General features: G+C 41.1%; 1 protein-coding gene across 5 annotated transcripts in view; it reads right to left on the reverse strand.

The window, feature by feature from the left end:
- The window catches only part of st3gal3a (ST3 beta-galactoside alpha-2,3-sialyltransferase 3a), a 105,432-nt gene that overhangs the window by 45,832 nt on the left and 31,924 nt on the right, over nucleotides 1–27,676 (reverse strand). For 3 of the 5 annotated variants that reach the window (XR_009654569.1, XM_060919673.1, XM_060919675.1), the window contains 3 exons: nucleotides 25,715–25,860; nucleotides 15,689–15,736; nucleotides 5,646–5,688 (listed from right to left, as the gene is read on the reverse strand). Coding sequence is in view for 4 of the 5 variants with exons in the window: in XM_060919673.1 (XP_060775656.1) it covers nucleotides 5,646–5,688; nucleotides 15,689–15,736; nucleotides 25,715–25,832 (209 nt within the window). In the remaining variant the exon portion in view is untranslated. The remainder of the gene's footprint in view (nucleotides 1–5,645; nucleotides 5,689–15,688; nucleotides 15,737–25,714; nucleotides 25,861–27,676) is intronic. The other 2 variants (XM_060919676.1, XM_060919677.1) reach the window with 1 other exon arrangement.

The following is a 27,676-nucleotide window of genomic DNA, read 5'->3' on the forward strand; positions in this document are numbered from 1 at the left end:
TTCTCTTCTTAAATCATTAAAATCAAACATGCCTTCAGCTTTTCTTATTCTTATACAGTACTCAAATAATTCATCATAGAATATTACAAAATGCAACCATCTTACAGCCCTACACAAATGTTAACACATTTTCACTACAAGTGGCTAAATACACTAAAATCAGTATTTCTCAATCAGTGGGCCACGAATTTTTTTCCAAGTTGAAGCTAATTTTTTTTACTCGTAGTAGGGTACAATTGCTGGGTTGCATCCGACGCCACAGCCGCCTCACATTACGCTACGGTCACGCTACAGCTCACGGTGCTTTGTGGTAGGTTATCGATGAAAATGAGCCACTTGGGTGGCGATATACAAGGGAGTTAAAAGTTGTGGTTACACGGTAGGTGAACACTTGATTGTCACACCTTTGCGTGCTTGAGCCTGGCACAGCTTGAGCGGCCGCACGCGCTCATGGAGCGTGTTGTGCGCACGCTTGGGACCCAGTCGTTATGGGAATCACCTGATACAGATTTGAGCACAAATCAGCACGTGCAGATACGTAAGCTGTTTTCACAGAGGCTTTGCGAAGCAGCATCGTTATCACAGTTGTTTCTAGCCATGTTTATAACGCTGTTTAAATACTCTGCTTTGCTTTCCTTTCTGTTTTGTAAATATCACACCTGCTAATAAACACTTCCTGCGCTTGGATCCATCTACCGCTGTCTATCTTGTAGTGTCCTGATCCCCAGATCTTATACCAGAAACACACAAAAAGTTGTTCTCCTCCATGCTCTTCCAAGTTTTCATCTGTTTGCCCGTGTAGAACGATGTCTGCAGCACCAGGTAGTTTAAGATGTCGGGGAACTCAACGGATGGATGATTTTTCAACTCGTAGGAAAAATCCTTTTTTGTTAGCATGTAAGGATCTAATCCCATTGAGCGGTTTCTATATCCACTTCTTGGTTTTAATAACTTGCTTATTTGCTGGACACAAACATGGCAATAAATTCTTGTGTTAATGGATCAGACTCCACTTTTGGATCATTAATCTCTCTTGACTGAGAATGCCCTGCACGCATGGTTTGTGTTGGCTTCTGGCACATCCACACAGTTTTAAATACAACACCTGCAATTAAAAACAGTTTGTTTTTATTGCATTTATTTAATTCCTGGGCTCCCATCTGCAACAGGGAGTGATGTTGCAGCCCAGTAATACACTTTACAACAGGTTATTAGATTCTAATAGAATAGATGAGCCAAAATAATTGGGGGAATCTTTTTTTTTTAATTATTTATTTATTTTTAAGCGGGCCCCGACTCGTTACAAGTATGAATAGGTGGGCCTCAAAGCAGAAAAGGTTGAGAACCTCTGCACTAAATACACTCAGTCAATAGTATATTGAGTTACATGTCAACCCTAAGATCGAGATGCTGACCTCTTCTGCTCCTCAGACCTGCCTGATCCATCCTAATGCCCTGTGTCTGGTTGGAATCTCATCACGTTGCTCCTGTAGAGGACGGCCCCATATGGACAGTTGAAAGTCCCACTTGGAGGACGCTCTGGACTCTTACAGTAATGCTTTTATGGCTGAGGACTACAGTTGACTTGCTAACTTTAGAACTGCAGTTGTCATGAACAGTTTTGCACTCAAGTTTCCATCAATTAAGAGTTATAACATCAACGAAACTGTCATGTTAAAACTGTTAAAAATGTTATAAAAATCGCACTGTTATCACCCAAATGAGGATGGGTTCCCTTTTGAGTCTGGTTCCTTTCAAGGTTTCTTCCTCATGTCGTCTGAGGGAGTTTTTCCTTGCCACCGGCTTGCTCATTGGGGATAGATTAGGGATAAAATTAGCTCATGTTTAAAGTCATTTAAATCCTGTAAAGCTGCTTTGCGACAATGTCTATTGTTAAAAGCGCTATACAAATAAACTTGACTTGGCATATAAAGGCCTATAGAGCAATGGCCTCTATATAAAATCTTCTTCAGGGCATCTTTCACGTGGGGAAATCTGTGAAGACGAAAGTACTTGCCAAAACATTACTGAAGTGATATGGGTGAAGGGGATGGGATTGAATCATTCCAGATTTATGTGTTGATTGGCTCAGCTGCCATTTTAGCGTGTGTATTTTAATGGTAGGCACACCATACAAATGTTATGCATCAGTACCACAATGTTTAAGCATTGCTACATCAGTAAGACATACTTGAAAACAGATCATTCAGAGAATTAGCCCATTCTGCTCGTTTCTAAATCTAACAGTCTCAAACAAACAAAAGGATTTGGTTTTGGATTTAGTCATCCTTTGGAGAAAAAATGGGAGGAAACACAGGGTAACAAAATGGGAGCATGAGACTATCTTCTTGACAAACTAATTAGATCTGGATATTGAGATATGCAAAGAATTAGCTGCTCCTCCATTAGAACTAGTGAGTTGTGGGTTTGATACGTCACCTATCATCTTACTGATTGTGTTTTTAAAAGGTGGTGCTGCCTGTAGGTGAAGCAGCACCACTCGCCCTATACATCATTATGAACACTACCTAGAGACTATAACGATCATATTTCAAATGATTATATTCTAGAACATTTCTAAAAACTAAAAGGCATTGTACGTGGCCAATTTAAACCTTCATGGATCCAAACCTTCATGTGAACATTGAGTTGTAAAAAGGACACACAGACTATGCACAAAATTGCTAGAGAAATAGAAGTAAAGCTTTTTTTTTCCTTTTAGTCACACGATAAGGTTTTAGGGTCAGTGAGACCCGAGTACAGAGTTAAATTATTGAAGAACCAGCTGCAACGTGTTCCCACAGTCCCACTCCTCTAATTGGTACCATGTCTACAATAATAAAGCCTGAGTGGGTGAGGTACTGTTTATTTTGCATTGGCTGTCCTGTACGTCTGCTGATTCAAACAAGATCTCTCCATTAATACTCAGCCGAGCCCAGTGCAATAAGACAACTTGTTGATGGACAGCATTTGTACAGGTGGACCTCACAAGGGATGTCACATTTTTCTTTAGCCTTACGAGACCTCCCATGGAGGATTCTAAGAAAGAATGCAGAATTAAAATCAGAAATCGAGAGGCAAAAGAAGTAGTAGCTAATTTATCAGCAATGTCATGCGCAAAACATACTCAACTGCTTCATTTATAATCTACATAGCTCTGTACTGCTCAAATAAACAACCAGCCAAGATCTAAAAAGAGATATATTGGGGGTTGTTAGAGGTCACACTGACTAAACAAGTACGAGTGGTTCACAGGAGTTTTACTTACTCAAACCTCTTGTAAAAGGAAAACGGATTAGAATTAGTCAGAGAAATTATGTGAAAACAGAAAGTGGGTCCTGAAGTTAGGTACACTCTTCATACACCGTATGGCCAAAAGTTTGTGGACACCTGGCCATCACACCTCCATGTGAGCTTTTCCCAAACTGTTGCCACAAAGCTTGAAGCACATACTTCTCTAGAATGTCTTTGTCTACTGTAGCGTTACAGTTTTCTTCTAAGGGCCAAGATGCCCAAACGTGCTCCAACATGACAATATCCATGTACAAAGCGAGGGCCATTAAGACATGGTGTGCCAAGGTTGGTGTGAAAGAAGTCGAGTGGTCCGCATAGAGCCCTGACCTCAACCTCACTGCACACCTTTGGGATGAACTGGAACACTGACCGAGCCCCAGGCTTCCTCACCCTACATCAGTGCCTGAACTCTCTACTACTCTTGTAGCTGAATGAATAAATCCCCACAGCTGCACTCCAAAATCTAGTGGAAAGCCTTCCCAGAAGATAAGGCTATTATAACAAGACCGCCAAGGACGGTGTAGCTCACTCCGGCTCTGTCTAGTCCAGAAGGAACGATCTAAAGTTGGCCACCTTGCACGATAAATGTTGCAAGCTATATGCTCCCTAAGAATATCGACCTATTTGCCAGAAAGAATCCAAAACAGTGAGAAATTGACTGAGAAGAAGCAATTTTGGGGCGGCACGGTGGTGTAGTGGTTAGCGCTGTTGCCTCACAGCAAGAAGGTCCTGGGTTCGAGCCCCATGGCCGGCGAGGGCCTTTCTGTGCGGAGTTTGCATGTTCTCCCCGTGTCCGCATGGGTTTCTTCCGGGTGCTCCGGTTTCCCCCACAGTCCAAAGACATGCAGGTTAGGTTAACTGGTGACTCTAAATTGACCGTAGGTGTGAATGTGAGTGTGAATGGTTGTCTGTGTCTATGTGTCAGCCCTGTGATGACCTGGCGACTTGTCCAGGGTGTACCCCGCCTTTCGCCCGTAGTCAGCTGGGATAGGCTCCAGCTTGCCTGCAAGCCTGTAGAAGGATAAAGTGGCTACAGATAATGAGATGAGATGAAGCAATTTTTGTTGAACTGCTCATTAAGGCTTAATTAGTCCATAACTTCATTAATAATTGCAATTAAGCAAATCTGGGTCGAAGTTATGTGCACCCTAGGTACCCCTACCTTCATGCCAGAAAAAAAAAAATCGATTAAGAACCGAGGGAGAAGAAAATGATGTGTGGAAACGGCTCATTAGGGCTTAATTACGCCATATCTTCATTATGAATTGCAATTATGCAAATTTGGGTAGAAGCAGGCAGACCTACCTTCCTGCCAAAAATAATAAAAATCGGTGAAGATTTGAGAGAGAAGCAGCAATTTTTGTGAAATGTGGACGATGCTGGACGGATGGACAGATAGACGGCGGACAACACATGATAGCATAAGCTCATTGCCTGGCAGCCGGATGAGCTAATAAGGTTACTAGAACAGCAAAATGGGGACTCCATCTGGAACGAGATGTTAAATAAGCACATACAGTATTAGCGTCATGGTCAGGTGTCATTTTTGCCCATATAAAGTATTAGAGACTGCAGCATAACATACCCGGAGGAAAGTGTAATCCACCTCTTTCTGCATGCATAAGCTCAGAGAATCTCACGATTGGCTGGTGTTACTGTGATTGACAGGGGCGTGTGAGCCCCTCCCACCCTGAGAACATGGTTAATTTTGCTCTATTGGACTCCCAGCCATGGACGACTATGGCACTTGTTGATCTCTGCATGATCGGGTGAACGTTTTACTGTCGCACCACTCAGGAGCTCCAAATTGGACATGCGCTAAAGTTTTGAGCGTAAAGGCCTAAGCATGCTTCATGTGCAGACAATATTTGGCTGGCTTCTCCAAAAAATATGTAATTAAAGAGTAAATAGGCTTCACTGCATGACATATACCCGGCCTGTGATTGGAACATTCATACATGATGACCAACATGTAACTGCGGAGATCATGCAATCTTGCAAGCACATGAAGTTCGTTTCGTTGTCTCCATATCAAGTATGTTGATTAACTGACACTAGCTTGCGTTCATTTCACAGAGCAGAGAGAAGCACCAGTATGGTCACCACATATGTAACAAGTTAATTTGTCATCTAGCTCTGTAATCTGAGCCGAACACACGCGGTCACACAAAGCCTGAAACCAACACTTGCTATGTCAGCATTTCTAACACAATCGGTCCTCAACTTTCTTGATTACATTATCTCTATAGTTTAAACTTACATGGTTGAAAATTTCATTTAAGTAACCCACCCCAGTATTTGTACATTCAGCATTAGAAACATGCAAAATCACACCACAGGTTGGTACTTACAATCTTCCATCAGGCTTAATGAGGAACCCCTGCTTGTCATACACTAAAGAGAAAACAAAAACAAGAAAATCAGCAGAATATACACATCTGAAAGAGAAAAGAGAAACAGAAAAAAGCATAAAAAGCAATTCTTTCATATTCAGAGTGACTGAGAAAAAACAAAGCAAGAGGCTTATGGGACTTTTTCCCCCCAGAAGTGTGCGGAAGAGGGGAACGCATGACATGCAAATGTTTAGTTAGTGCATAGCAAGACATGCAGTGTCATCATGCTTCAAGACATCTGGACAACTTCCCACTGAAGCATTCAATATTCTTATACATACTGTACATAGCTATAAGATAAAATCATTTTACATCCTAAAAGATTGGAAATTACGCAAGTTTGTTTTCAAAAAATAATGAAATGAGACTGCAAGCTCAGAACAAGCAAGTATTAATGCAAAAGCAGCTTAAATTTGACAAGAGTCTCACATTTCTTCTATAAACAATAAAAGCACGCAATAAATTCAACAGGGACGCTGGTCTTAAAGTCAATGTCAACACAGGAAAAGATTTCACTTGGTGCCACTGCACACAAAACGTTTACAGAATGTTATAAGAAGAAAATAATGAGCACTTTCTAATTCATGAGTAATCATTACAAACTGTTTCGATATTAGACCTTCTCAAGATGCAGACACACCATCCTCCTCCTTCATTGCTGTCTCATCCAGGGTTTCCCTTAAAGCATCATAGCGTAGCAGCTCCGCTACGCTTAATTTATTGACTGATACGCTTAGTGACATGCCGCTACCCATTAAACCGCCGCCGTGTTTTTAGGCCCACAGTATAAAGCTAGAATCAACATCCCTGTGCTTTGTAGCCTTTGAGCAGGTAATCAATACAGTCCATACAAGCCCATGGCCCTGAACTTGACCCAAGTTCATAGCTGATATCAGAGAAGAGTATTCCATGCCGATTGGCTGAGTGTGTGTGGTATGCTGCGTTGATTGGATGAGCGATGCACAATTAAAATTCATAGGTAACTTATGCAAGAATGGCGTAGCCTTCAAGCCAGGTATGAGTGAGCAAAACAGATGGGTTGCAGCTTAATTATGAAGTTTTTCACAAAGAAAACTGCAGAAAACAACTCGGCAACAGCGGCAGACCATGGTTGTGAGACCGTGACAGCCAGTTCGCTGCATGTTGCTGACCAGCTTGAGCATTTCATCATCTGCACTACTGCCAAAATTTAATGATCAGTATTTTGAACAACTCGTGCCATGTTGCATCACCATTCACTTTGTTTGATGTGAAATAATCTGTAGGCTCTATGGAACAGTACACTGCTTGTGAGATGCAGGTGGGTATTGTTTTGACTTTGTTTTTAGGGTAGGAATTCAGTAAAATTATAAGTAAAATATAGCCCCCCTCCCCAACAAACATGACATTTCTTGTTGGTGGTGGCGCAGATGACTCGTGCAAAAATGTATCAAATGTTCACATACGTGCCATTTTGGAGGACAGATGTGTTCACATTACAGTTACACAGGTCACCTTTAATTATGAAATGAGAACCATTAAAAACAGGCAAATCTGATCTGAGCGAAAATTCATAATTGAACAATGAGGTTTATAGACCCCTTCGCAGTAAACGTCATTCATACGTAAGCGGAAATTGCGCGCGCAGCCTGGACCCAAAAAAGACTCAGAAATGCCTAGTTGTTGTGTTTTCGGGTGTCAGAATCGTAGCGGTGATGGGGTTAAAATGTACAGAATTCCAGCAGGATCTCACCCATTCCAAAAAAAAAATAAAAAAAAAATCGCCGACGTCTATGGCTACAAGCCATCAAACGTGTAGACTGGGATGAAAGCACTATCAAAAATGCGCGGGTTTGCAGCGCCCACTTCATCACAGGTAAGATCAGGCTATTTATTAAATCTTTCTTTTTTATTCTTTCTAGTCTTCGTTTATTGATGTAGCAAAATACTTTGGTAACGTTTGTCTGATTAGCTGGGTCATAGTTACACAATGCAATGAATATTGTTAGCATGTTAACTTAGCTTTGCATGCAATTTTGTTTGTAGGAGAGGTCTCGCTTGACTCAAGCAGTCCAGATTTTGTGCCATCATTATTTGTGTATGCCGAAAATCACAATTTTAAAGCAAGGATGGAAAGGTAAAATTGTGTGCCCTCGCTCTAAATGCCAACTTACGTTGACTGCTCTAACCTAGCTCCCGCCCCGTTCAGTTTCATTTCTGCTCTCTGCCTCTCGCTTTTTACGCAGCTCTGATTTCTCTTAGCTGCACTCTTTACACTATCATTCCTTTCATGCCATCACCTCCTGCAAATTGCTGTTTAGTGTTGGGATTTGCTGTTGTAGCTAAAGCCACATTGCCATCACATCACTGGCATAATTTGATTAAAACAAAATGAATATGAATGTCCCATTGTTAATCAAGTTGTACATGCCCGCACATAATCATATGCGTCTAAAGACTTGTAGGCACGAAGTTTTTCGTGGGTGTACACTGAAGTCTTGTCAATAAGGTACGAGTACATATCTGGCCATTGTATACCAGGGAACTTACTAACATCGTCCGTCCACTCTTTAATTAAATACGGATCCGGTAGGCGATGTCCACTTGTTAGAGTTAACTTATTTATGTAGCATTCTCGATCTTGTAACGACAGTTGTTTGGCATAATCTGACAGCTCATAATGCCGGTCTATGGGCAGCGCCATTGTTTCTGGGTCCAGGCTGCACGCGCATCCTGGCAACGGTTGGTTTGTTTACAAACATGCGAAGGGGTCTATAATGTGAACGTAGCCTTTGAGTCCGATTCTTCTCAAGGTTTCCTCCTCATGTCATCCCAGGGAGTTTTTCCCTTGCCACCGTTGCCTCCTGATTTGCTCATTAGGGACACATTCTTATAAATTCATACATGTAAAACTTATATCCAGAATTTATATATTTCTTGAAAGCTACTTTGTGGCAATGTTCACTGTTAAAAGTGCTATACAAATAAAACTGAACACGCAATGCTCTATCCAGCTGTGATTTCTTCGGGAATGTTTTAGGTTGATGGAGCAAAAAAATTAAATAAAGGACTTGGCTAAACGGTTTCTGAAATGTCACTCATGCAATATTAATCTGTTTGCAGAACTGTTACGTAAAAGCAATCTCACACTCATCATGCTTCTGCAATGATCCTTAAGTAGATAATTTTTAGAATCCCTTGTGCAACATCCTGAAAACATTCTCAAGTACAGTGAATCATTTTTAGCACAAATTCAGCTAAAGGAAGTGATAATGATTAACATCAGCTAAATCAGGGTATAAGAGGAATAAAACAGTTCAGGACATGAGTCAATTTAAACAGAAAAGAGAAACCAAAACATATGAGACAGCAAGGAGGAGTATAAAAGTGACTTCTATACATGAAATGATTCAGTAATACACAGTAAAATATGCAATAATAATTTGATACTTTCTCCATAAACCACCATGTACACCAATCAGCCACAACTATGACTGCCAAACCTGTTGAACACTTGCCACATACATCAGGTCCGTACATGACAACCTTTTTTTTTTTTTTTTTTGGGGGGGGGCATTTTGACAACTGTCCATAAAGTATTCTTAAGTTCCATATAATTTAACTCCTTTATGTATTAACTAAATGAGTATTAGAACAAATGAATAGCTTCATGAGATCCCTGGTGGGGTTTTTTTTGGATATTTTTGTAGATAAACCACCCCTGTGCTATATACAAACTCTTCTAAACCCCCACTTTGTACGGCCCTGATAAACATATACATATTTTTTAATTACCCAAATAAATTAATTGATTAAAAACTGCTCAGGTATTGTTTCCAGTAACTTGTTTTACACATCTTGACTTTTTTTTTTTTCATCCAATAAGAATATTTTCCCATTCATAAATGTTATTTCTCTCATCATTTTCTGTGTTGATTTACCCTTTTGTTTTGACAGGACTGGCACATTAACACACTGACCTTGGATGCTGAAAATCTTTAGGACAGGGGTCCCAGATGGGATGATATAATAAATAAATAAATAAATAAATAAAATAATAATAATAATAATATGGGTCTACCATGCTAAACTCATGCTTAAATCGCAATTTATATACCTAATAACCTATATGTACCTCCCACATAATAGTTGGGGCTGCAAAGAACGATATCTGGCAAGTGTGAGTATAGATTTTCTACGTAATTTGGTCTAATAAAAACGATGTCTCCCCACAAGCGGCCCCAGCCGAACACACCCGAAGTTGACGATTCGGGATTCCCATCATTTCCGGTTTTGTTTTCATTTTGCAATGGCAGCCCCCAATATGTGCGAGGTAAGAGTTTTTGTTGAATATTTCTTGGATTTTACATGAATACTAGGTAGGAACCCATCGTTTTGACCACACTCGCTGAGAAAGGCGAGTCTGGGGTGATCTTTACTCGCCATTACATTTCACAACTTGCATTTGGCGAGTGGCTAAACTACACGCTGCTGCCAGGTAAAGTGAATGATCATCTCATTACAGTAGCACCTGTCAAGCAGTGGGATATATTAGGCAACAAGAGAACAGTCAGTTCTTGAAGTGGATGTGTTGGAAGCAGGAAAAATGGGCAAGCGTAAGGATCTGAACAACTTTGACAAGGGCCAAATTGTGATGCCTAGATGACTGGGTCTGAGCATCTCCAAAATGACACATCTTGTGGGGTGTTCCCGGTATGCAGTGGTTAGTACCTACCGGCGACAGGGTCATGGGGGTTGAAGACTCATTGATCCACATGCAGCACAAAGGTTAGCCCATATGGTCCAATCCCACAGAAAAGCTACTGGAGCACAGCGTGTTCGAGACTCACGCTTGCCCATTTTTCCTGCTTCCCACACATCAACTTCAAGAACTGACCGGTCTCTTGCTGCCTAATATAGCCCACCCCTTGACTATTGAAATGAGATGTTATTCATGTCACCAGTCAGTGGTTTTAATGTTATGGCATAACAATTATATTAAAATAAAACATTTTTAAAACCCTAAGGTGTATTATCCAGTAAGTACATGAAAAGAATCCAAAATAAAATATTACAAGTGAGGAAAGTAGGAACACACTTACTGTTCTTTGGTGTTTTGAAGGTTAAGCAATTACTCCATCATAAGGACAATCAATCACAAGTTTAAGTGAGACATGAGGGAAAAGAAAGTGAGGCGGGGCAAGGGTGCTGGTGGATTAGCATCATGGCTAAGAAATAAGAACTGCGGCAGGGTTTGTCTTTTGGTTAAAAGCAGCTCAATCTGTGCAGTGAGTGTCATTCATTCTTACAAAGGTCACTGTGCTTCTGTCAGTAATCTAGTGAATGAGGAACAGTAGCGAAAAGTCAGCAGCTGTGCCATTACATCCTCTCTCTATGTAGAGAAGAAACACTAAAACATGCTAGCAAGACTCATTACATTTAAACATGCACTTTGTAGGGGTGGAGCAGGCACTCTGAAAAATCCACTCCCAGTGAATACCACAGACCTTACACAACAGGAGACCAAACTGGCTAAATATTTCAAGTTCATCTTCAGTGGAATATATATTTATTTTGGGACTATATGGCTAATGTGGCTCACACCAGAAACTGAATACATCTCTGATCGACTATACGTGGGGTCAAGCGTCCACGATGACCTGTCAATGTCCTTTCTGTTCTTTTCATAAAGATAGTTTATTAATAAAATCACTACAGAATGGTCATAACTGGGACAGAAGCACTGTAAGCAGCTTTGTAACTCGGAGAGCACAGCTTGCGTTTCTGGCAGTTTAACGTGCCACAGTGTTGGGGGTTAGCAGCGTTGGGTGATGAGCAATTAATAACTGCTCAATAAATACGTATTCCAATCCAAAGAAGTTAATAAAACATGATTGGGTCCAAAAGTCAGAATTCATAAGAAACATTTTTAATCGCGGGTTTGTTAAATGAACACGAACAAAAAACTCCCAAAACAACAGGTTCTTCTGTCATGTCACAGTCGTCAACAAGAGACCACAACAGATAACTGTGTTAGGAGCACCTACTGTACAAAACATGGACAGTGTAACATCTCTAAAAAGTGAAGGCACCACAGGTCTAGGGCCCCTGCTGGCTGGCTGCAGTACAATTTGTAGCACGGCCCACCCCATGAGTTTCAGTGACAAAACAGCTTTCGTTTCAATGTCATTTTTCTTGTCTAAACCGTCTTCCATCTACAGTGTCTGATGATCTATCTACAGTTTTCGCGATGTTGATGTCTGCACATGTTTTTAAATTTTCCCCGAGAAATGAGTTTTTAAAATGTTTTTCTACTATAGCATAAGAAGGTGTGGCTACACTTGGGGAGAAAGTGAGTGAGTGACAGCCTTGGCTGGAAGAGACTGTCTAACTTCACAGTATTTACTAGGGCTGTAACAATATGCGTATCGAAATCGAAATCGCGATACGCAGAGCCACGATCCGTATCACGATACAAGAAGGCAGAATCGCGGTACACCCTTTCAAACTTCTCCTCAGCCCAAAAACAGAGGTGCTTCCAAACTTCAATTTATGAATACTTTACTTTTTATTTAAATTACATTTTAAACTTACTTAAATTACTTTTTTTTTTTTATATCTATTAGTAAGTCGTTTTTTCACCGACCTGCGACAATCTTCTGCGAGTCACGCAACGTCCACACTCGCCACTGGCAGAGCATTCATTTCTTTTAAGCGGTCACCATTCTGGTTGCGACGCGGGGAGCGAATCTGTAAACAAGCAGCTCATTGGCTGGCTAGGTGTGCCACAAGCCAATCACAATCACTTGACCGGAAAGGCATGCAGTGTTGCCAGATTGGGCAGGTTTAGGTGCTTTTTGGCTGGTTTTGAACATATTTTGGGGTGGAAAATGTTAGCAATATCTGGCAACACTGAAGGCATGTCTGCTTGGGCGGAAGCCTTCTGCGGCAGTTGCATTTTGACACGCGAGCAACGTTTCACTATAAAAATTCCGTAATTTCCATCTGTTTTCCGCAATCACAGAAAATCATTGGCCCTATGAGAGTGAGACAGTGAGAGAGCCACCCCCCCAAAAAAAAATCTTAACGGATTTACACGATTTGGAAAAATGACTTTTTCAGAACCGAAAAAAAAACAGAGCTTCCGGCTCAACAGTATTATTTTGAGAAATAAAACAGTCTTTGGATATACATTTGTTCATTTTTGCATACATATTACTCATTCTCTGCAGTGGTCTGAATTATTTATTAAATAGTTAATGTAAGTAAGTACATGTTAATAAGTCAAATTTACTATTTTAAAAACACATTTAAAAAAAAAAAATCGTGGGTGTATCGAATCGTGGGTCAAAAATCGCGATACGAATCGAATCGTGAGTTGGGTGTACAGTTACAGCCCTAGTATTTACTGTAACATTCCTAATTATTTAAACTTTTCTGGACAAACGTACTACTCCAAATTGTTAGCCATTTTTGTTAAAAACACAAAAAGGTTTCATACAAAAAAGGCTAGTTTAATCGCACTAGCTACCTAGCCATATAGCAACCTATATGCTTTATTATTTCAGTATTCACAACATCCAGCCAGCCATCAACATTTGTGCAAAAGTAGGCTCGTTAGTTTACAGTGCTCTCAGAATAGCCATGTCTCCCGAATAACGTGTTATTAACTCATTGGTGATGAACAGGAAACATTCATCACATCAATGTCAGCGAATTTCTAGTTCACGTGATAAATGTACTTCCTAGATGCATCTATAAATAGCTCCAGCTGAAACTAAACTCTCAGGATAGACTGATTCCCACAATGAAGACATTCTGCAAAGTGCTCAATGGACGGGCCAACCAAATGACTGTGTGCACCTGACTTCAGCTCTCGACTCACCTGCACAGATTCTAGCAGCAGAAAGGCCATACTGTGCAGACCCTGGCTTCAAATTTGACAACAGGGGAGAGGAATTTTGGCTTCATTTCTATAGAATGAGAGGCAATTGAGCCACACGGTCCATGTTTTCTACAGTCGATGGTTAGGAGTGTACATGTTACTGTCTACAACATAGTCAAAAGCAGTTTTGGGGGGAAATTTTTTTTAATACATTTATTTTTATTATGGTGTTATTAGTTTGACAGTACTGTGCAAAATTATTGGTCCTCCATATATATTATAGTCAGCTGGGATAGGCTCCAGCTTGCCTGCAACCCTGTAGAACAGGATAATGGATTGATCATCGCAGGGCTGACACAGAGACAAACAACCATTCACACCTACGGTCAATTTAGAGCCACCAGTTAACCTAACCTGCATGTCTTTGAACTGTGGGGGAAACCCACGCGGACACGGTGAGAACATGCAAACTCCACACAGAAAGGACCCCGTTGGCCACTGGGCTTGAACCCAGGACCTTCTTGCTGTGAGGCGACAGCGCTAACCACTACACCACCGTGTCACCCCTGTGTGTGTGAGAGTGCATGCATTTTATATATAAAAAAAATTTTAAAGTACAAATTTTGTTAGATATGTTTATGTCTCTGCATTGTTGAGTCAACAGGGAAAAAAAGTTATATTGTCAAATAAACCAAATAAAGGCTGCTGGGTTTTGCATAAAAAAAACTGCAAACTGCACTTGATTCTCCCAGTTTCTCAGCAAAACTTACCAGCTAATTTCCTTATGAAACAGCACAAACTGTACCCGAGACTACTTTTTTCTTTTTTAAGCAAAGGGATCTCACACCAAAATGTCAACTTTCTTTTGCTTATTACCGTTTACTCTTTATATGTTTTAATGTCAAAATGTTTCATTGCTTTATTTTTGAAGGCATATTTGTTGTACCCAAGACTTTTGCACAGTACTGTACATTTAAATAATTTTTTAAAAATTGTGTGATAAACTTTAACTGCGCTCACATAACACTGAAGTCAGATTTTTGGACCCTGATGTAGATTAGAGACTGAGTCTATTTGAATGATTGACATGTATTAAATCAGCCTGGTTTGATCATCATGAGGACTCAGACACTTCCACCGTGTCCTGCCTGACTTTCAGCTTTTAGTCTATGCCTGGACTATAAACAATTTAAGATGCATGAAACAGAATATTACTTGATTAATTGCTTTAACAGAATTTAGCTTTATGTTCAACAGGTGCTTCATGTCACTTATACCATTGACCCTGACCTTGCTCATCAGTAATCAGTCTCAGTATTGGCTCAACTATTAACTCTGTTGGATTAAATTCTGCATCTCTAACACAAAGAGCAGTGATCACGGAGTTATTCTGATATTCAACAGATACAGTATTTTACTTTATTTATTATTTATCATGGAAATGTCCAATACTGCCATTACGTTCCACTCAAGAGAAGGCTGCCGAGCTAGGTAGTATATTTGGGGAGCACCTCTGAGAACAACAGTGGTTGTCTTTAGTTGTTTATTTAACCAGCATTGCTATCTCAGCCAATCCCATAATTCTGCTCAGTGTTTAAAAGTTATGGATAGAACTGTTGCTCCGTTTCTACATTTACAAACCTAAGATAAGGTATTGTAGTTAACTTACCGCTCTCTTGTCAGTAACACTCACGCATGTGCTTGCTAGCTAATGCAACACAGCCTGAGAAAAACTATAACGTCCTCATCACTATGCAAGAAAGCACTAATAACAGAGGTGTGGTTTTATCGAAATGGAGAAACTGGCCAGACAAAATGTCAAGTGTTAAAATGATGCAGAATAACAGATCAGAACGAGGTTCGTTTAAGGTTAAAATGAAAAGAAAAATCGTAAGATCATATTGTGATAATTATCACAATATAATTTTTTTTTTTTTTTATAGAGGCAAAGGTTATCCTGTATAAATGTTAGGTCTAGCTGGAAGCCATTCTGATCCCCCACTGCAACTTTCAGAGATGTCAAACCAGGCTGGATAAATGTGAGCCAAAACACATTGTGATGTGCAGTTATGCTAACCCCCCTACCACTGAGACTGCGTTTACCCTAAAGAGCTCGAGGAAATCAGTGCACCTATACCTGACGCTACTATCCGTCCCACGGAGGATGAGCTGTCCACGTCCACCTCTGCAACACATAAATGCATGTTAAATCCAAGCCCAGTGGCAGTCATGCAGTGAGACCTGAGCTTTGTGCAGGAAGTGAGGTTTGTGACTCTTTACACACACACACACACACACACACACTCCCAGGTGGAAGCTGCTGGAAAGTCCCTGCTGAGCTGCTGCTCCTAATGTCAGAGAAACTGGTCCATTGGCTGAAAAGATTCCCTGCATCACCTAGGTGGTGTTTACATTAGACCGTATCCGTCTCGTTTTCGTCGCGGATGCACTGTCCGTTCACATTAAAACGCCGGGAAACGACTCCACTGGCGGAACAACTTGAATCCGCCAGGGCCCACGTATTCAATCCATTACGTATCTGATCCGGTGCTGTGTAAACATTGAGGAACGAGGATACGCTGTGCTGAGCTCTAGCTGACGTCGTCATTGGACAACATCACTGTGACATCCACCTTCCTGATTCGCTGGCGTTGGTCATGCCACATTGGTCATGTGACGCGACTGCTGAAAAACGGCGCGGACTTTCACTTCCTGCTATTTGTCCCGAATCACTGCTCGTGCGCTTCACTCGCGCGCTCTGTGAGCTGCGCAGGGCCGGAGTGTGCACCCTCCAGAGGGCACTCGCTGTTCAGGGCGGAGTGATTTGGAGCGCAGGATGCCTGCGGAGCCGAGCGTATCCGTGTATTGGCGTTGCTGTGTGCACGCGAATCGTGTATTGGCGTTGCTGTGTGCACACGAATCGTTTTAAAAACGTTAATCTGATGATCCGCTGATACGGTCTAATGTAAACACCACCTTAGACACTTAATCAATGCCTTTGCTACGATCAGTGCCATCTCAACCCTTTCAGACTTGAGAAAATAAAGGACCTTGAAATGTTCTGCATAGAAAAGGAGTTCAGGAAGTGTCTCTAACCTTGTTAGACATTTTTTAAATACATGTTACTTGTAGGGAAGCCAGTCATTAATGAAACCTGTGTTTGGCAGGGGAAAAAAAAAATACATTACTTAAAGAAACATTTTATGTTAAAACATTTTTTTAATAAAACTATACATCATCCCCACATGTAGCAATTAAACACACCGCACTGCGCATTTGTTCTTCTGAAAACTGTGAGCGAATGTGAGCAGTAGTGTGGTGGCTAAGCTTCAGAAGGTTGATGACCAGGAAATGAAAAAATAAAAAATAAAACGAGCAGAACAGAAAGCAGGCCTTTAGACGCATGCCAAAACGTGTGACTAGAACCAATTTGTTCAGTGAAAAACTATATGGGTGACAAATTAGAACACATTTGACTTTATAATGAACACTAAATCTTAATCAAAATAAAATATTTTCATGGCAACACAATTGTCTACATTGGACCAATGGAAGACAGCATGTTTGCTTTTTATAGCGGAGGCCGATTTCATGACTTAATGAGCTGGATATTACTGCTTTCCATTGCTTACCTCAGTAACGAGCGTCACAATAGACTTCAATAATCTGGAAAAAAGCCTCACCTCTCAGTAACCTACAGTGACTATAAAACTGTCGAGACCTTACAATGATTATGATAAAACAATCAGGAATACACACAGACAGTTCAACTGGGGCTAATCTTTATCTTTTAATGAAAAGATGCAAACTCTCCAAGCAAGGCTAAAAAACCCAAAAAAAACACACAACTGCTGAACAAAAACCAAAAGGGCCAAATGAAAGCATGATTCAGTAAATGAAATCATGTTTTGACCTCATGAGAGAGTTCAGAGATTCTCTGCAACAACTTTTTAAGTCTGGATTCAAGGGCCTGGCTTGAGGAAAGCTGCCGTTAAGGGGCTGCTTTTTTAGACGGCTGACTCTAAGAGACCGGACTTAAGAAGTTTGAGACCAGACCTGACTTTCAGTGGCAGAGCTTCAGCACTACCTGGATTTCAGCAATCAGATTTCAGAGGTGCCCACCTTTCTTTCAAAGGCCCGGTGTATGGGGTCTGGCGTTTTTGTGACCTAAAATTAAGCCTGACCCAGATTTCCTTCTTATTTTAGAGGATTGGTGATTACTTAAACAACTTGAGCATTACATTACAGGGATTTCGCAGATGCGCTTATCCAGAGCGATGTTCAACAATTTTTACCTAATATGCATGTCTTTTGAATTGGGAGGAAACCCACACAGACACAGGGAGAACATGCAAACTCCACAAAGAAAGGCCCCCGTCAGCCGTGAGGTTCAAACCCGGAACCTTCTTGCTGTGAGGAGACAGAGCTAACCACTACACCACCATTGGTTTTTGGTTCCAGAGTAATTATTTTGACTGAGGACCATCACCAGCTTTTTGTTGGCGGTAGAGGGTATTTATGAAACTTTGAGAGGCCTCATTACAGTCTTAGTTTTGAGAGGTCCAACCTATGGAGACTTAGGCTACAGCCACACGACAACGGCAACGAGATTTTTTTTTTAAATATCGCGTCCACATGGGCAACGGATCAGTAAAATATCAGGTACATATGGCAACGCAATGCTTGCTGAAAACAATGCAATACACATGCCACACCTCTACGTGCACTGTAAGACGGTCCCATCAGAGACACCAGAACAATAGAAGTAGACGCATGCACATAAACCCCTTCTTCTGTAGCATCAGCCACAAAGTTTTGATTATTAATCAGTAGCGTAAAACGAAAGACGCGGAAAGAGGAATGGAGGTAGATAGAGAGAGAGAGGAATGAATGGGGGTAGATGGAAGCCGGTACGCCAACATTCTGATATTCTCCAGAATTCTTTAATGGTTTGGAATAAATTGAATGCTACACGTTGATGGATTACTTTGTTCTTCTACGCCCTTTTTGAGGAACGTATTGTCGGACTTAAACCAACATCTGAAGAGGTGAGGTGAGATCGCACCTTTTTTTTTTTTTCCTATTTTTGCTGGCAGGATTGTTTTTGTTTTTGGAAGCGCACGGGCGGTGCGCGGTTTGGTACTGCTTCCGCAGTGTTTGGACTAAAGACTCTGCCCTAAGGGCTATTCTCTCACTCTCTCTCTCTCTCTCTCTCTTTGCACCATTACACAATAAATATTCACAGTGAAAATATTTTGTAAGCGCGTTTCATGAACCAAGTTATAGGATTTGTTGACAACTCGCATCGAGTTTGTTACACTTCTACCCGGCGTGAAGCACTGACAGTCATGTGGTTGTGAGTCATCGTAAACAAATCCGTTCTACTTATCCAGACGACTTCACAACGGCGCCGTTGCCAGATTTTTCCACTCTGGAACCCGTTCTCAAAAGATTTCATTTTGGGGCACCCAAAACGCCGGTGCCGTGTGGACGCCAGGCCGAAACGATAAACAATTTTATCAGATTCACCTGAATCCGTTGCCGTGTGGACAGGGCCTTAAAAGGTCAGGGCAAACTTTCCTTTAGAGGCCTGTCCAGATCTCGTTTGCTAGCCCCAGGCACTCAAGGTATTACATTTCACAGCATTTAGCAAACACCCTTTTAAAAGCATGAACTACATTTGGCTCATTTTTACAACTGAGAAGTAAAGAGTTAAGAGCCTTGCTCAAGGGTCCAGCAGTGGCCACTTGGTCTTCATAACTAATCACTAGAAGTGGGAGAAGGGAAGCACAGGATCCTGTTTTACAGGAGGATCACCTTTCTAGGTGCTTTATAAAACAAAAAGGCAATGACAAGGAAATTTTTAAAATCCTGCTGCTGTGTCAATTTGAGAAGAGAGTATTTCAAACTGGCTCTAAGCAGCTACAGAAGGCCAAGAGGAAGCTTCTTAACAAGTGCGAACTGAAAAGCAAACACGGCAAGGTTCTGAGACTATCATTTAAGTTACTGTACCGCAAATTCCTCAGACCACTCCGGCCTTAGCATGGCTGATTTCTCCTCCATTTCCCAAATAACTTCAAGATCAGGACAGAGGTTAACACGCAGCAATCTGTGAGCATTTTGTACTCCATTTTCATATTGATGGGAAGCTGGCAGCAGTTTCAATGCCCAGAGGCTATGAATGCCACAACACAATGCCAACAAACATTACAGTTCTAATTGCAGGCCAACGTTGATCGATGAGCCTCAGTTACAGGAATCATTTCCAGCTTTACCGAAAGCACCTTTTAGAAGAAGGGTTCGGTTTTAAATAGAGCAGAAGCAGCAGACTGATCGAGTTACAAAACAGAGCTCAAACAATGCAAATTAATGATTCTTCAAGCTCTACACTGGAGATAAAGATGCATCGTCAGTGGACAGTTCCATCAGTACATTTGAGTCCATGGCACCTTTAGGTTTGTCAAGGGAATCGCAGGTCGAGAAACTTGATATTTATCTTAGGAGAACTTAAAACTTAATTCAGAAATTCCCTCAGCTCTCCAATACTCATACAGTTACTCACATTACATTATTATTATTGTATTAATATTGCTGACTGCTTCATGTGCGTTCTCTTTCCTCAGTAAGCTTTACTGAAAGCACCTTCGAGAAGTGTTTGTTTTTGAATGGAGCAGAGGAAATATTTATTTCTGTCGACTGATTGAGTTATGTTGCAGAGACTCGTGCTTCAGAGGTTCTCTGTGCTTCTTCTAATGATTCCGCGCCATTCACAGTGATCCAGTTCCAAACAAGTGATCAGAAGTCCGAGTTCAAAACCCAATACTGCCAGACAGTGCTACTTGGCCCCTGAGCAAGACCTTTAACTCTCAACTGCACAGCTGTGCACTGCTAGTCTGTATCCTGTTACAATTGTAAGTCGCTTTGAATAAATGGTTATTACAAAAACATTAACTTAAATGCATATCATTCTACTTCACTGAGTCACTTTTAATAAATACATTTAGACACATTCATACATTTATTTTGCAGCTGCTTATTATTAAGGATCGGTTCAGCCAAAATAAATCCAATTTCCCCTAATCACACACGTACAAGTTTTTTTTTTTAAATCTGCCAAGTAATATCATTTGTACATAAACGTTTTTGTAAACTCAGGATAACTATGTAGTAAAATGGGGAAGTCATGGCCTAATGGTTAGAGAAGTTGCTTTAGGCCCAAAAGGTCACTGGTTCGATTCCCTGGACCAGCAGGAATGGCTGAAGTGCTCTTAAGCAAGGCACCTAACCTCCAACTGTTCCCCAGGCTGCTCTGGGTATGTTGTATGTCACTCTGGATAAGAGCGTCTGCTAAAGGCCTGTAATATAAATTACTATATTGGCCATATTATATTTTAAGCAAATAAATGAATAAATCCATAAAACGGCACTGATAACACAGAGGTTTATTAAAGGTCATTCATAACGTCACTCTAGACGCAGATATCAAAAGAGGATCAGGTCGGTGTTCTAAGAAAGGTTTCAATGACGGTGACTGAGCTCCCTCCTCTGGTCAGCACCAACAAGCCTTCCCTACATGACTTGTTCAATTCCCAAAATTGTCAACGTTTTAAACATGACTAAAGCGGTGCAAATTGCTGCTGTTACAACAGCTCTATGAGGCAGGGATGAGAATGAAAAATATTTAAAAAGTCTGAAAAAAGACGGGGGTTTGGGGGCCACAGGCACCCAGCGGGGCCCAGGGGCAGAGCCCCGGTGGGGGCCCAGGGGGTGGGAGCTAATGATTTTTGGCTTTTTTTTTTTTTTTACCCCAAAACCATTAATTTTATCAGCAAAAAGTTGCTGATCAAATTATATGATTCTCTTAAGCTTTCTTCTGATGTTATCATGGTAGCAGAAGTCTTGCATATTAAGCAGGCAACATTCAACATCACTCATCACTTCCCTTTCAACTGCTGTGTGTACTAACTAGGTTTTATCTGGACAGGATGTTGTGCAATGTAACACATATAACATAAGGTCAATTTGAAGATCAAGATGGTGATTTTGAATTAAAGAACAGGCATGTACAATGGGCATTACAGATTGGAAATTTTTTTTAAAATCAAAAACTATAAGTTCATCTCGGCCTAAAAAAATGTGGGCAGATGCTCCCACGCAGCACATGCCAGCAATCCCCCCCCATGAAATGAGCAATAAGGAGGAGAGTTATGCATGGTATCATACCTAAAATTTTATCAGAAATATAGATGATACTATGAATCTCCCCAACATGCTACATTAGATAAGCTAACCCCATTTATAAAAAAGATACACACTTATGACATGTATTTGATATATATAATGATATGATGTATATTCATACACTGTTGCTTTACGGAAATCTTCAGTAAGTTTGGTCTTTTCATGCCAGCCTGTTGTGGACCTAAATATAATGCACATGAACTGACACTCCTCACCTCAACATGTCCTTTACAATCATTTAAGCCACCATGGGCAATGCTGAAACCACTGCTGCAAACAGTACATCGTGCAAAACGGTCATTATTTTTGACCCTTATTAGACAGGGAGATTCTTTCGTGTAATCTGAGGTGAAGTGGGTTTTGTACTTTGGTTTTTTGGGGCGCGCACTCTCTCTCTCTCTCTGCCATGACGATCCTGTAGGCTGCACTGACTCAACTGAAAATGTCGGTCCTCAAGAAAAGAAATAAAAGCCCGCTCACACTGAAAGCTGATTGGCTTATTTTGCTGAGTAGCCCAATCAGGATGCTCTTTGTCTAGCATGCGCTACATGAACAGGTACACATGCAGTCTCTCTTGCTCTCCCTCGCTCACTCCGTCATATGCACACATTCTAAGATGCGTGATGCAGACATTAATGTTTCGCGTGCACGCTCTTGCTCGCTTGCTCGAGATTCTGGGAGATATTCTCCAATTTGCGGGCATCAGGGAGTCACTATCAATATGCGGAAGACTCCCGGAACTTCCAGGAGACTTGGGATGTCTGCGTTATAAGGTGACCACAGATCGTTAACCATACCACCCCCTGAAAATTTCTCAACGGATTTACATCGATCTCAAAAACGATCATTTTGGTCTGAAAAAGTCGGAAATCCGCCGATTGGCGGAAAATTCTCATCCCTGATGAGGCATTACTCGCACAGTCTCATCTCATCATCTCTAGCCGCTTTATCCTGTTCTACAGGGTCGCAGGCAGGCTGGAGCCTATCCCAGCTGACTACGGGCGAAAGGCGGGGTACACCCTGGACAAGTCGCCAGGTCATCACAGGGCTGACACATAGACACAGACAACCATTCACACTCACATTCACACCTACGGTCAATTTAGAGTCACCAGTTAACCTAACCTGCATGTCTTTGGACTGTGGGGGAAACCGGAGCACCCGGAGGAAACCCACGCGGACACGGGGAGAACATGCAAACTCCGCACAGAAAGGCCCTCGCCGGCCACGGGGCTCGAACCCGGACCTTCTTGCTGTGAGGCGACAGCGCTAACCACTACACCACCGTACTCGCACAGTATACAACTGAATTCTAACTGAAATGGCAACCAACAGGAATACCTCAAAAACAGTCAAATAGATAAAATACATTTTTCTTCCCACTTTACTCTGCTTCAGATCACTGTGTAGGCATCTGTGTCTTGCAAAGTGCATACCACTCACTGCTTTTACGGCTGTGATTGTACACCCCCAGCACTACAAAATTTTCAGAGAACAAACAAAACTTGAGAATTGATTCATGGTATGGAGAGCGAGGAAAAAATAAATAAATAAAATAAATCAACCTTTAACAAGTATACCCGTGAATATGTACTGCATTGTGTGTTGATAAGTCATGCAAAAGAGTGGGGTTCTCAACTTGATTTTAAGGGTGGTTTCGTGGCTTTCCAAGTCTGAATCAGGGTGAAACCGATACTTTAGGTTTGTTTGTTTGTTACTTGGTCCAGTTTCACACTGCACGTAATTAAACAAACCAGAGGCATTTATTCCTGAAAACTTCTGTTAGATTCATTCATTCACTGGTCAACAATACAGTCAACATTTGTAACCAAACCTTCACCAACTGCACATAGAAGCCAAAAAAAAAAGAGCTGGCAATGAATTTCTGAAATGAATTATAAATAACTATTGTAAACCATTTTGTACATCACATCTGGGTTTTTTTCTCTCAGTGTGTCAGTTTAAATATCCACAACGCATTACAGTTTCACAGTGCTATAGCGCTCTTCTTTGCCTCAGTTTGCATCTACAGTACATTACATTAACGGCATTTAGCAGACGCTCTTATCCAAAGCAATAACAGACCCAGAGCAGCCTGGGGAGCAGTTGGGGTTAGGTTCCTTGCTCAAGGGCATTTCAGACATTCCTGCTGGTCCAGGGAACTGAACCGGCAACCTTTTTCTCCCAAAACTACTTTTCTAACCATGAGGCTATGGCTTCCCTTAGACCCATGTTTATCTTCTGAAACATGCTTCTTGCAGCCCAAAATGCACAGGATGTTTACCTCACTTCCTGCAGTTGAGTTAATTCAGGATTGAATTGCATTTGTCACTGCAGTCAATCCAAATTAAATGTCACCTGGAACCAGAATTCTAGTCAAACTGACTCAGCACTGCATATGTGAAAGCCTGGCTGATTGTGGTCAATTCTGGTTCTGCAAAAATATAGTCACGTTGGGAAGAAACAACACTCATCAGCAATTGTTCAGTTAAAGCACAAACTATAAAATCTGGCCAAATAATCTTATATATAATTTATGAATTAAAAAAAAAAAAAAAAATGCTGTGTGACATCTGCCCATCCATTCATCGGTCTACAAATTTATCAAACAGTTTTTTGACTAATAACTCATATATACAGTATGACCAGAGTTGATTGAATTTCGATATCTTGGGACAATTTTTGAATTTCCAAATTGTGTAGGCTCTCTTTCCAGTAACAAAAACACCACCACATGATATATTTCTGATATCCTACATATGAATGAAAAAAAATGTTTCCATCACATCTGAAGAGCAACAGCTTTCCCTTTTGTCAAGAATGTCCTTAAAAATGGTTTTCAGTCATATTTCATAATCTGGGAGACATATTTCCATTCGCTTAGTCCTTTAGATTCCTCCTCAGTGACCAGTTTAAAAGTGACTCATTTGTAGCATACCTATTGGCATCAACAAATCATTTCAATAACAGGAATTAAAAAAAAAAAACCTTCTCCAAATTCATAATATTGTATGAAGACTCAGTAAAATTAACTTCAAGTGAAGATGTTGGCCTGAGTAACATTCTGTAATTAATTTCTTACAGCAATAACAGATACATAATAAAATATTTGGATTTAACAGCTTAGCACAGAATTAAAAAAAAAAAAAGTTTCTGATACACATACACACCCAGAGCTCAATGCCTCCATTTTACCTGATACTGCACATGTTGACTAACATCACTGAATTTGCTTTCTGGTACGGTTTTTGTAGTCATCGGACTATTAAAACTGTACCAGAAAGCAAATTCAGTGATGTTAGTCAACATGTGCAGTATCAGGTAAAATGGAGGCACTGAGCTCTGTGTGTGTGTGTGTGTGTGTGTATATATATATATCAGAATTTTTTTTTTTTTTATGTGCAGCATAAAACACTGTATACACAGCTGTACGCGACTTTAAGTTGCGTACAGCTGTGTATACAGTGTTTTTATGCTGCATTATAAAAGGAATAGTTTCAGTTGTACAATCTGACTAAAATCCTTAGTACAAGACACCTGGTCCTGCGGCACACTAAACACTTTCTGTATTAATGCACTAGGTTTTCAACCAATAACACTTTTACATTTAAACCACTGTTCTGTACATGGAATGCCCTAAACTTTGCCCATTTGGTCGCTTAGTAATCCAAGCCAACTGTCAGCAGACTACATTGTGTGGTGGAAGAAGTGCTTACTGACAATATTAAAACTATACCTAATTAAATTACTCATTAAACGATGAATTTCATTATATATTTTTTTTGTGTTGCTGTTTTATAAAAACAATAAGCCACTTGAGTGTGTATTGCACCCATGCGTCATGCCTTACAAGTTACTGCAACAGCATGCCTTCTCACAAAATATAAGAAAGAAAGAGAGAGAAATGAAGAGATGTACTAACGTGGTCTTTGGCCCCAGGTGCGAAGGTGCAGTCTCCCAGATGAATAGTACAGGAAGCCGAGCACCAGCATGGGACAGAGCACCAGCATCATACTCCTTGTGGGCTTCATCGTTCTCATCTTTCCTTCGCCATCTTCAGACGACTGTCTAACAGATGAACACACACACACACACTACAGGCTTATCACCAAGACGCTGCCAATTGTGTAACTCTTTCAGACTGCCTGCAGTATAAGTGATGAGGAAGGAAAACGCTAAGCGTGGTGCACTAGAACATGCATTGCAACAGTACAATGGCAAAGAGGATGTGTGCAGAAAACATCCCTGGGTGTTTCTCTGAAAGGAAGTAACTCAAGTAACATTTCTTTTTAAAATAAAGGAACAACCACAATACCATGTAGCGTATCAGCAAATGGCAACATTATGAAAAATCAGAATCAGAAACGCTTTTATTGCCAGGTATGTGGACACACACGAGGAATTTGACTCCGGTTCACTTGGCTCTCATAGTACAAAACAGATAAAAAAAAGCGTATACACAAAAACAAACAAATAACAAAAAAAAAAATAGGTGCATAGTGCAAAGTAATATAGGCAAGTCAAGTATGGAATAGTTAAATAAATATAAAGTATACAGTGTGCACAGAATGACGGTATAAGTGTTCAGATATTTTACAAGTGATATTACTGATAAATGAATCTGGATTTTAGCTGTTCATCACAGAAAGGATTTCCCTTTTGGTGCAATATGGTGCATAGTGCAAAGATGAAATAGTAAATTTAAATAAGTATAAATATAAGTAACAGTGAGCACAGAATGGCAGTATGAGTGTGCAGATATTTTGCAAGTAATATTACTGATATATGAATCTGGATTTTAGCTGTTCATCACAGAGACAGCCTGAGAGAAGAAACTGTTCTTGTGTCTGGTTGTTTTTGCATACAGAGATCTATATCGCCTCCCTGAGGAGAGAAGATTAAACAGATTGTGACCAGGGTGTGATGGGTCCGCAGAGATGTTACCTGCCCGTTTCCTGACTCTGGACAAGTACAAGTCTTGGATGGAGGGCAGGTTGACACCAATAATTTTCTCTGCAGACCTTATTGTCCATTGCAATCTGTTCTTCTCCTGTTTGGTGACCGATCCAAACCAAACAGTGATGGAAGAGCAAAGAACAGACTGAATGATGGCAGAGTAGAATTGTGTCAGCAGCTCCTTAGGCAGGTTGAGCTTCCTGAGTTGGCACAGAAAGTACAACCTCTGCTGAGCCTTTTTGATGATAGTGACTGTGTTGGTCTCCTACTTCAAGTCCTGAGAGATTGTGGAACCCAGAAACCTGAAGCTTTCAACGGCAGTCACAGCGTTGTTGGTGATGGTGATGGGCAGCAGAGTGGGGGGGCTCCTCCTAAAGTCCAATGTCATCTCCACAGTTTTGAGCGTGTTCAGCTCCAGATTGTTCTGACCGCACCAACAGACCAGCCGTTCAACCTCCCGTCTGTATGCAGACTCGTCACCGTCCTGGATGAGGCCGATGACTGTTGTGTCGTCTGCAAATTTCAGGAGTTTAACAGACAGGTCTCTTGAGGTGCAGTCATTGGTATAAAGGGAGAAGAGCAGTGGGGAGAGCACACACCCTTGGGGGGCGCCAGTGCTGATAGTCCGAGTGCTGGATATGATGCTCCCCATCCTCACCTGCTGCTTCCTGTCAGTCAGGAAGTTTGTAATCCACTGACAGGTGGAGGAGGGCACAGTGAGCTTGGTGTGGAGGATGTCTGGAGGATGTGTTGAATGCCGAACTGAAGTCCATGAACAGAACCCTGGCATATGTCCCTGCAGAGTCAAGGTGTTGCAGGATGTAGTGCAGTCCCATATTGATTGCATCATCCGCTGACCTGTTTGCCCGGTAGGCAAACTGCAGGGGGTCCAGCAGGGGGTCTGTGATGTCCTTCAGGTGTGACAACA

The sequence above is a fragment of the Neoarius graeffei genome, chromosome 4 (genome assembly GCF_027579695.1).
Source record: "Neoarius graeffei isolate fNeoGra1 chromosome 4, fNeoGra1.pri, whole genome shotgun sequence".
Taxonomy (NCBI): Eukaryota; Metazoa; Chordata; class Actinopteri; order Siluriformes; family Ariidae; genus Neoarius; species Neoarius graeffei.